Source organism: Dendrobates tinctorius, unplaced genomic scaffold, assembly GCF_039654945.1.
Source record: "Dendrobates tinctorius isolate UK_male_01 unplaced genomic scaffold, ASM3965494v1 ptg000464l, whole genome shotgun sequence".
Taxonomy (NCBI): Eukaryota; Metazoa; Chordata; class Amphibia; order Anura; family Dendrobatidae; genus Dendrobates; species Dendrobates tinctorius.
The window spans coordinates 1,712,680-1,723,583 of record NW_027362126.1 but is presented as its reverse complement, the minus strand read 5'-3'; the positions used below and the strand labels follow the sequence as shown (position 1 = coordinate 1,723,583).

General features: G+C 53.7%; 1 protein-coding gene across 1 annotated transcript in view; it reads left to right on the top strand.

Moving 5' to 3' along the window:
* The first annotated feature begins 1,234 nt into the window (after window positions 1-1,234).
* The window catches only part of SLC15A5 (solute carrier family 15 member 5), a 108,541-nt gene continuing 98,871 nt past the window's right edge, over window positions 1,235-10,904 (top strand). The window contains exon 1 of the mRNA XM_073564592.1: window positions 1,235-1,595. Coding sequence (XP_073420693.1) covers window positions 1,235-1,595 — 361 coding nt within the window. The remainder of the gene's footprint in view (window positions 1,596-10,904) is intronic.

Here is a 10,904-nt window from a genome sequence, read left to right as displayed (position 1 = left end):
CCGCCGGATATAGTCTTGGTTTCCCCAGTGTGCTAGTTGTTGTTTGCTATCTTTGATTCTGACTCTGCTCCTGCCTAACGACTCTGTACCTCTGCCGTCCTCCTGGTTTACGACTCTGACACTGAATTTGACTCTGCTATTGCCTGCCGTTTTTTGTACCTCTGCTGTCCGCCTGGTTAAGACTCGGATTCCTGACTCCGCTTTTGGTCCCATTTTTAACCCCTCTCTGGCGACCGTCCTGCTCTGGCCGCTGCTCCTATTCAGACAGCGCCCCCTGGGCTCTGCTGTAAATCCAGATCCCTGTATAGGGGTAAAGGGTATCGGGGTTGCTCGGGGCGCTGTCTTACTGCAGCCCAGACTTTCAGACGGACGTTACAACAGAGTTGCTCAGTCGGAGGGTCTCTGTGCTCAGTCGGAGGGTCTATGTGCACAGTCGGAGGGTCTCTGTGCGCGGACGGGGGGTCTCTATGCTCAGAGTTAGAGAGGGGTCTTTGTGTTTAGAGTAAGGAGGGTCTCTGTGCTCAGTCGGAGGGTCTCTGTGCTCAGTCGGAGGGTCTATGTGCACAGTCGGAGGGTCTCTGTGCGCGGACGGGGGGTCTCTATGCTCAGAGTTAGAGAGGGGTCTTTGTGTTTAGAGTAAGGAGGGTCTCTGTGCTCAGTCGGAGGGTCTCTGTGCTCAGTTGGAGCGTCTCTGTGCGCGGTCGGGGGTCTCTGTGCTAAGAGTTAGAGAGGGGGTCTTTGTGTTTAGAGTAAGGAGGGTCTCTGTGCACAGAGTTGCTCAGTCGGAGGGTCTCTGTGTGCGGTTGAGGGGTCTCTGTGCTATGAGTTAAAGAGGGGGTCATAGTGTTTAGAGTAAGGAGGGTCTCTGTGCTCAGTCGGAGGATCTCTGTGCTCAGTTGGAGGATCTCTGTGCTCAGTCGGAGGGTCTATGTGAGCGGTCGGGGGGGTCTTTGTGTTTAGAGTAAGGAGGGTCTCTGTGAGCGGTCGGGGGGTCTCTGTGCACAGAGTTAGTGAGGGGGTCTTTGTGTTCAGAGTAAGTGTGGTTTCTGTGCTCAGAGCTGAAGGGTCTCTGTGCTCTTTCTTGGGGGTCTCGACAGTCTGAGTTGGGGATGACAGAGAAGCAGGGTTTGGTGCAGCAGTAGAGTGTTACTTGGTGACGCCTAGTGTCACATACATGTGGAATTCCTGGACGGCACGGAGGAGCTCACTGTCCACACTCCCTTTAGTGGGCACCATGCCTCGGCCACACTTTGTGCCCTTCTCTAGGTTCCATTCCTCACTCCGGGGCGGCAGCAGAACATGGACTAAAGATGTCCATCTGGAGTCATCAAGAACTCAGGCCAGGAAGAGTCTCCAGCCCATCATCTGCATGCTCCTGGTGGAGCTGTGCGAGCGATTCACCTTCTTTGCCACTGTCTGTAATATGATCCTATTCTGCACCTTAAAACTTGGTTACCAGTACCACCAGGCAGCCATTGTGAACCTCTGCTTTGTGGGGGCCTCTACCTTCACACCTGTGCTGGTGGGATGGTCAGCAGAGCTGTGCCTCGGAAGAACCAGACTGGTGTATATCTGCACTTTCCTGCACTTCGCAGGTAGGTAACTAAACGTCTCTTATGTTGTTTGTATATATGAAGAAGACATAGCCGAGTGTGGATCTGTAGACGTATGGACTGATGTGTGAACAGATGGACGTGAGTAGTGTGGACAGATGGACGTGAGTAGTGTGGACAGATGAACGTGTGTAGGGTGGACAGATGGGTGGACATGTGTAGGGTAGACGAATGAATGAGTGTAGGGCAGACGTGTGGGTGGAAAGAGGGTGGACGGATGGGTGGTCATGTGTAGGGTGTAACGTCCGTCTGCGGATCTGGACTGCAGTAGGGACAGCACCCCCGAGAAACCCCGAGGCCCTTAACCCCTATACAGGGATCTGGAACTGTAGCAAGGCCCAGGAGGTGGCTGTGTGCGCCAGAGCAGGACAGTCGCCAATAGGGAAGAAGGCAGGGAGCCACAAGCGTAGTCAGAAACCGGGCGGGCAGCGGAGGTACAGAAACGGCAGGCAGAGGGAGAGTCGAGGGTCCAGGCCAAGGTCACAAAACGGGAGGGCGGTAACGGTGCAAAAACGCCAGGCAGTAGCAGAGTCTAATATCCAGGCCAAGGTCACAAACCGGGAGAATAGCAGAGGTACAAAATCGTCAGGCAGTAGAGGGGTCGAATATCCAGGCTGAGGTCAGAGTCAAACAATAGTAATTCACACATTAGCACTTAGGGGAACCAAGACTATATCCGGCAGCTTGCAAGACCAGTCCCAAAGTATTTGAGGGATCAGGTCATCCCTCACAGGCTCCCGGACTGATGATGTCATCAGGACCGCCCCCAGGACCAGGCCAGATGGTGATGCACCAACCCCTCCACGACCGACTGAGGAGCGGAGCCTGTGTCCATCAGATGCCTGCGCAGGAGCCCCTTCTTTGTCGCTGCCATCACTCTGCGCCGAACCACGGCGCCTCCCAGTGGCCGAGGCAGGAACAGCAGGCCCCAAGACTGACGGCGATGTGACAGTCCGGCGCCTCCTGGTGGCCGAGGCCAGGACAACAGGCCCCGAGTCTGACAGCGACATGACAGTCCGGCGCCTCCTGGTGGCCGAGGCCGGAACCGCAGGTGTGATGTACAATGTCTGTGAGGTATGGGGTTTTGTCTACAAAATATGATGTTTTCTGTTGTAACTTTCCAGAAAGATCCGGCACACATGACAATCCAGGCTGCTAGCTCTGCAGCTTCACCCCTCCTCCCTTCACACACACATAGAGCAGTGCCACCCCCCTCCTCTACAGCCTGTGTTCGCACTAGTAATAGGAGACCCCCTGCTGTTACAACCATTTGTTTCCTCTCCACAGCTGAGAGAAAAAAGTGCGGGATGGTTCTTTGTTTGAAACAAAGAGGTTTGAATAAAACTATAAGAGCCTGCCGTGCGAAAACCATACCCAGCAGAAATATAAAAATCATATTTCTGCGATCCGAGCAGACCCAGCTTCGCTGTGGTGCCTGTTGCAAAACTCTCGGATGTCCAGAACCTGAGATATGATTTGCGCCCAAATGGACGGTCATATCGCATAGATGTTTGATGTTTTCTTGATGGGCTCATTACGCTGGGAAACATGATACCACTGATGAGTCCATACCAGCTTCTCCCATAAAGTTATAGCTAATCTAAGTTTTGTAGCCAAAACATAACTTGGATAAGAGAGGTGGGATCAACCCAGAATGCACCTCTCTGTGATGTCACATAGGAAAGTCTATAAGGCATTCCCTGGCAGAACCAGCTCAGAACAGCTGCAGAATCCGTGCTGACAAGAACTCCAGATGAGTGGAGACGTGTGGCTCCTCCCCCCTTAAAGCCGCATGGTCTGCCTAAGGAACAATATGGAACTGTGAGTGTAATCTCTTTGTTTTCTCCACTTTTATTTTATACCTGTACTGTACATATTTTATGTCTCAATTTTATAGCAACTTTTATCTGTAATCACTGTCCTCTTTCGGAAAATAAATGAAATTATTTAGATCTGTCTCCATGCTCTAAGAATCGAACTATACGCCTTTGATAGATAATCGCTACTAATTCAAAGGGTTTGCCACGGACCCTCTTAATTTAACACTGTGAATTAAGTAACCGTGACTGGTGGCAGCGCGTTGTGTACGGCTATTACGGCTTGCTGGCAGTCTAGAAGGGTCTTATATTGCTGAGTAAGGGGCTTCAGCCACAGCATTGATAATTCCCTTACTGCAGAAGCCTAATTGCCGGTTCACAACAGGCAGCCCGTCCGGCGACTAATTATCCTAGGTGCAGTTCCCTGACTGACCTGAGGGTAAGGGGGGCGCCGGAGAGCTGCGAGTTCCAAAGTGGAACTGAGAAAGTGGGATATACATAAATCCCCGCAGTACTTGGAAGATTGATAGCAGTGGTGGGGCATCCAAATTAAACTCCCCCTGCGGCAAATTGTAGAGCGAGATTAGCTTGCTGGATATTTTTGGTCACATGGTGCCAGTGTTGGGATAACTAAGATAAGCCCCACTGCGCCTGTGATAGCCGTGTGCCGGCATTGTGTCACGCCCCTCCGTCCGCTGATACACCGGTGTCAGTGGTGGGATCGTGACATAGTGGTGACACAGGGTCCGCTGTCCGTCGCGTTTTGGTGGCAGCGGGACACCCGTTAGTCGTCGCCCGTAAGTAGACGAACGGCGGTGGGCTGTTCGTCACATATTGGTGGCAGAGCGGTGGGATAATCCTAGAGCATTAGTGATTTGGTTTGAGCAATCATTCCTCTCACTAAAGACCTGCACGGTTCCTGCGGGAATCCTGCATCATAGGTTTTGGAGAACAGACTCAGTGGTTACTAGTCCTGAGACATTAGTGTGTACTTGCAAGTATCCCCCTCCCGTTTCTTCGTTTTTCTTTTTCTATCTTTTATTTGGCAACCATGGCGGCGATGACAGTGGAGTGGTATCAGAAGCAGAAAAAGGACACCCTTGCTGGGTTATGCACGTACCGAGGCATAGACGCCGCAGGCGGAACCAAAGATCGAATGATCGCGGCTCTAGTGCAGCTGGACAACGACCAGAATCCAGCGAGCGCAGAAGTTGGCCCAAGTTGCCATGGGGCTGCAGCAGAGGCTCCACTCCTGAGCGCTGGCCCCACATTCAACCAGAACGGGGTGGACCCCTATCTGCAAATGGCCTTGGACGAACTCCCCGCCGAAGACAGGGATGGGCGGGTGAGGCTGATCCAGCAATATCGGCAGGAGGCCCAAGCCGAACGTGAGCGCCAAGCTGAGGCTGAGAGGGTCGAGCGTCAAGCCCAGGCTGAGAGAGCTGAGCGCCATGCAGAAGCTCAGAGGGCCCATGAGCTGGAGATGCTCCAGCGGGGGTGGAATGCCCCCACAGCCCGAAGCCGTGAGCCCAGCAGCGTCCAGACTCCTAAACCCCGGCCAGAGCATTTTCCCGTGATGGAAAAGGATGGGGACTTGGACACGTTCCTGCGAGCCTTTGAGAAAGCCTGCAGACAGTACCAGCTGCCTAGAGACCAATGGGCAAGGTACTTGACCCCAGGGCTAAAAGGCAAAGCCCTGGAGGCATTTGCTTCTCTTCCGCCAGAAGCCGATGACGACTATGACGCCATAAAGCAGGCGCTGATCGCCAAATACCGGCTGACACCTGAGGTATACCGAAAGAAGTTCCGACACCTCCAACGTGGCCCACACGATAGCTACAGTGATGTGGTGCAAGGACTCAGGACCCACTTTGACCAGTGGATCCATGGACTGTCCGTTGAAACCTTTGAGCAGCTACGGGACCTGATGATCAAAGACCAGTTCCTGCATCTCTGCCCAGCTGAGGTCCGACAGTTCATCCTGGACCGCGAACCAACGAACGCGGACAAAGCGGCGCAGATCGCCGACAACCACGAGGCCAACCGGAAGCCCGAGACGCGGAGGCCAGTCACCACCAGCTGGAAAGGGGGTAAGCCAGCAACCAACCCCAATGCCCCAGCTGGCCGTCCCTCCGGAGGCCCTGTCCCTGTTGCCAACAACAGGCCGGCTACTGACAGTCGCCTGTGTCACCACTGCCAGCGGCCTGGTCACTTCTTTTACGCCTGTCCGAACAGGCCGAAGAACCCCCCAGCCAAGGCCCCCGGGCCCAACGCCTCTGTTCTTTTGGTGGGAGGTGTGGTTGGGAGGGCTGACGACAACGTTCAACCTGTTCAGGTGGGGGCCCGTCTTGCTACAGGCCTCAAGGACACCGGGGCTGAACGAACCCTCATCCGTCCTGGACTGGCGGCCCCTGAAGAGTTTGTTGAGGGGAAAACCCTGACTGTCACCGGGATTGGAGGCACCCGTTGTCCCTTGCCAGTGGCACGAGTTTATCTCGATTGGGGTGCTGGGAGCGGGTTGAGGGAGGTGGGAGTGTCTGAAAATTTGCCCACTGATGTTTTATTGGGGACTGACTTGGGGAGGATGGTTGCATACTATGTCCCTGACACCCTTCCCCAAACTGATAATAAGGGTAACGTTAACCCTGATGATGTTGATGATGGGAAACTGAATGTGTTACCTGCTAATGCCTTGATGAGTAATGATGCAACTAACAACCATTCTTTCCCAAGGTATGATGCTGATGTGATTGTACCAAAGCAAACTGATAACCATTCTTTTCCTAGGAATGATGATGTTGATGTATCTGTGCCGACTGAACCCGTTAACCCTTTCTTTGAAACGGTAGATGTGTCCACAGGTACCGAGGTGCTCAGCCCCGTCACTCTGCGGAGTGAGACGGCTGAGGAACCCCTGGCAGGAGCAAGCAACGGTGCTCAAGAGAATGGGGAGGTGCATGGGGACCATGAGGAAGGTAATGCCATGCAGCTGACCAGTGCCACCGAGGAAGGTAACTGGCCCATAAGTAGCACTGCTCCTAAAGTGTTGGGGGTGGATGGGGAGGTAGAGCCCAGGGCAGCACCGGCTGGTGGGTCTGCAGAAATCCCCAGGGAGACAGCATACATAGCAGCTGTCACACGCAGTCAGAGTGCCCAGATCGCAGGTAGCGCACTGTCTTCTGGACCCTCTGCTGCTACAGGAGAGACTGAACCAGAGGTGAACCCAGAGCCGGTTCCAGAGGGTCCCAGTAAAGAGGGGACCCTGACGTCCCTTCTGGCAGCCTCCAGCATGGAGTTCCAGGCTGCTCTGCACTCAGATGCCAGCCTGGAGAAATTGAGAGGTCTCGCCGAGACGCCCACCTCCAAGTCTGATAAGGAGAGGGTGTTCTGGGAACGAGGAAGGTTGTACCGGGAGACGGTACCCGGAGATCCTAAAAAGGAGTGGTTGAGGGAAAGACAGCTGGTCGTCCCCTATCAGTTCAGAACTGAGTTGTTGCGGATTGCCCATGAGATTCCACTCGCTGGACACTTGGGGATCAGCAAAACAAAGGCACGGCTGTCTCAACACTTCTATTGGCCCAAGATGGGGACAGATGTAACACACTACTGCCGCTCCTGTGCCACCTGTCAAAAAGTGGGTAAGGCGGGGCCTGCTCTTAAGGCTCCCCTTATTCCTTTGCCGGTGATAGAGGAGCCTTTCCAGAGAATCGCGGTGGACATTGTAGGACCGCTGTCCGTCCCCAGCAGCTCCGGAAAGCGATACATTCTCACCGTGGTAGACTACGCTACCCGGTACCCAGAGGCAGTAGCTCTGTCTTCAACCAGGGCAGATAAGGTGGCTGACGCACTGGTGACCATCTTTTCAAGAGTAGGATTTCCCAGGGAGATGCTTACCGATCAAGGGCCCCAATTCATGTCTCGCCTAATGGAGGCTCTCTGTGAGAAAATGCAGGTGACGCAGCTGGTATCGAGTCCGTATCACCCACAGACTAACGGTTTGTGTGAACGTTTCAACGGTACCCTCAAACAGATGCTCCGCATACTGGTTGAGACCCAAGGGCGCGACTGGGAGCGGTACCTCCCACACCTGCTGTTCGCTTACAGAGAAGTTCCGCAGGCTTCGACCGGGTTCTCCCCCTTCGAGCTCCTGTATGGCAGGCGAGTCCGGGGACCCCTTGGGTTGATAAGAGAATCCTGGGAAGATGAGCCAAACCCCACAGAAGTGTCCATCGTGGATTATGTCATGCGCTTCCGTGACAAGATGCAGACCTTGACGCAGTTGGTGCATGACAACATGACGCAGGCTCAGGCTGACCAGAAGCGCTGGTACGACCAGAACGCCCGGGAGCGGACCTACCAGGTGGGTCAAAAGGTGTGGGCGCTGGTCCCTGTACCAACGGATAAGCTTCAGGCAGCCTGGGAAGGCCCGTACGTCGTCCACCAACAGCTCAACCCGGTCACCTACGTGGTCACGCTTGACCATGCTCGGGGTAGGCGCAAGGCCTTTCACGTCAACATGCTGAAGGCGCACTACGAACGTGAAGCTTGCATCCTACCGGTCTGCAATCTGCCAGAGGATGGGGAGGAAGATTCCCTCCTGGACATGCTGGCCCAGGCCAAGGCCAATGGGTCCATTGAGGACATGGAGATAAGTGGTTCGCTCACCGTGTCCCAGCGGTTGCAGTTGATGGCCACCCTGGAACTCTTCCGGCCCGTGTTCACCAACCGTCCTGGGAGGACGGAGTTAGCGGTTCATGAGGTGGACACCGGGAATCACGCCCCATTACGGCGAACACCTTATCGGATCTCTGAAACGGTGCAACAAGTCATGCGCCGAGAGGTCGATGAGATGTTAAGGCTGGGAGTGATTCGACGGTCAAAAGGTGCGTGGGCTTCACCTGTAGTCCTCGTGCCTAAAAAGGATCGAACCACCCGGTTCTGCGTGGACTACAGGGGGCTCAACGCCATCACAACCTCTGATGCCCACCCGATGCCGCGCATCGAGGATCTGCTCGAGCGGTTGACAAACGCCAACTACATATCCATCATGGATTTGAGTCGGGGATACTGGCAGATTCCCCTGAGCCCTGAGGCGCAGGAGAAATCCGCCTTTATCACCCCCTTTGGACTGTACGAGTCCACGGTCATGCCCTTCGGCATGAAGAATGCCCCTGCCACTTTCCAGCGGATGGTCAACCACCTGCTTCGGGGACTGGAGGAGTACGCCGTGGCGTACTTAGACGATATTGCCGTCTTCAGTTCCACCTGGGAGGAACACCTTCAGCACCTCCAGGAGGTGCTCAAGCGTCTTCACCAGGCAGGCCTGACCATCAAGCCGGGGAAGTGCCAGATAGGCATGCGCAAGGTCCACTACCTGGGGCACCGGGTAGGCGGGGGTTCCATGAGTCCGGAGCCAGAAAAAGTGGACGCAATCGTGTCCTGGCCCACCCCCAGGACCAAGAAACAGGTGAAGTCCTTCTTGGGCACTGCAGGGTACTATAGGCGGTTCGTACAGGACTATAGCGCCCTTGCCAAACCCTTGACTGACCTCACCAAGCAGAGGCTACCCCAAACAGTCAACTGGACAGATGACTGTGAGGCGGCTTTCCAAGCTTTGAAAGCAGCCCTGTGCAACTCTCCAGTGTTGAGAGCAGTCGACAGCAGTCGCCCGTTTCTGGTACAGACCGACGCCAGCGAGTTTGGCCTCGGTGCTGTGCTTAGCCAGGTCGACTCGGGGGACCAAGAGCACCCCGTGTTGTACCTGAGCCGGAAACTTTTGCCGAGGGAAGTGGCATACTCGACCATCGAGAAGGAGTGTCTGGCCATGGTGTGGGCACTGCAGCGTTTGCAGCCCTACCTGTATGGGCGTGCCTTCACGGTGGTAACCGACCACAACCCACTGAGCTGGTTGCACACCGTGTCGGGAACCAATGGAAGATTGCTCCGCTGGAGCCTTGCCCTTCAACAGTACGATTTTACTGTAAAACACAGGAAGGGCAGTGAAAACGGCAATGCCGATGGGTTGTCCCGCCGGGGCGAACCCGCTGAGGTGCGCATGGCCGATTACCGAGAGGTAATGCCTCCTTAGCGCCCTCTTAAGGGGGGAGGTGTGATGTACAATGTCTGTGAGGTATGGGGTTTTGTCTACAAAATATGATGTTTTCTGTTGTAACTTTCCAGAAAGATCCGGCACACATGACAATCCAGGCTGCTAGCTCTGCAGCTTCACCCCTCCTCCCTTCACACACACATAGAGCAGTGCCACCCCCCTCCTCTACAGCCTGTGTTCGCACTAGTAATAGGAGACCCCCTGCTGTTACAACCATTTGTTTCCTCTCCACAGCTGAGAGAAAAAAGTGCGGGATGGTTCTTTGTTTGAAACAAAGAGGTTTGAATAAAACTATAAGAGCCTGCCGTGCGAAAACCATACCCAGCAGAAATATAAAAATCATATTTCTGCGATCCGAGCAGACCCAGCTTCGCTGTGGTGCCTGTTGCAAAACTCTCGGATGTCCAGAACCTGAGATATGATTTGCGCCCAAATGGACGGTCATATCGCATAGATGTTTGATGTTTTCTTGATGGGCTCATTACGCTGGGAAACATGATACCACTGATGAGTCCATACCAGCTTCTCCCATAAAGTTATAGCTAATCTAAGTTTTGTAGCCAAAACATAACTTGGATAAGAGAGGTGGGATCAACCCAGAATGCACCTCTCTGTGATGTCACATAGGAAAGTCTATAAGGCATTCCCTGGCAGAACCAGCTCAGAACAGCTGCAGAATCCGTGCTGACAAGAACTCCAGATGAGTGGAGACGTGTGGCTCCTCCCCCCTTAAAGCCGCATGGTCTGCCTAAGGAACAATATGGAACTGTGAGTGTAATCTCTTTGTTTTCTCCACTTTTATTTTATACCTGTACTGTACATATTTTATGTCTCAATTTTATAGCAACTTTTATCTGTAATCACTGTCCTCTTTCGGAAAATAAATGAAATTATTTAGATCTGTCTCCATGCTCTAAGAATCGAACTATACGCCTTTGATAGATAATCGCTACTAATTCAAAGGGTTTGCCACGGACCCTCTTAATTTAACACTGTGAATTAAGTAACCGTGACTGGTGGCAGCGCGTTGTGTACGGCTATTACGGCTTGCTGGCAGTCTAGAAGGGTCTTATATTGCTGAGTAAGGGGCTTCAGCCACAGCATTGATAATTCCCTTACTGCAGAAGCCTAATTGCCGGTTCACAACAGGCAGCCCGTCCGGCGACTAATTATCCTAGGTGCAGTTCCCTGACTGACCTGAGGGTAAGGGGGGCGCCGGAGAGCTGCGAGTTCCAAAGTGGAACTGAGAAAGTGGGATATACATAAATCCCCGCAGTACTTGGAAGATTGATAGCAGTGGTGGGGCATCCAAATTAAACTCCCCCTGCGGCAAATTGTAGAGCGAGATTAGCTTGCTGGATATTT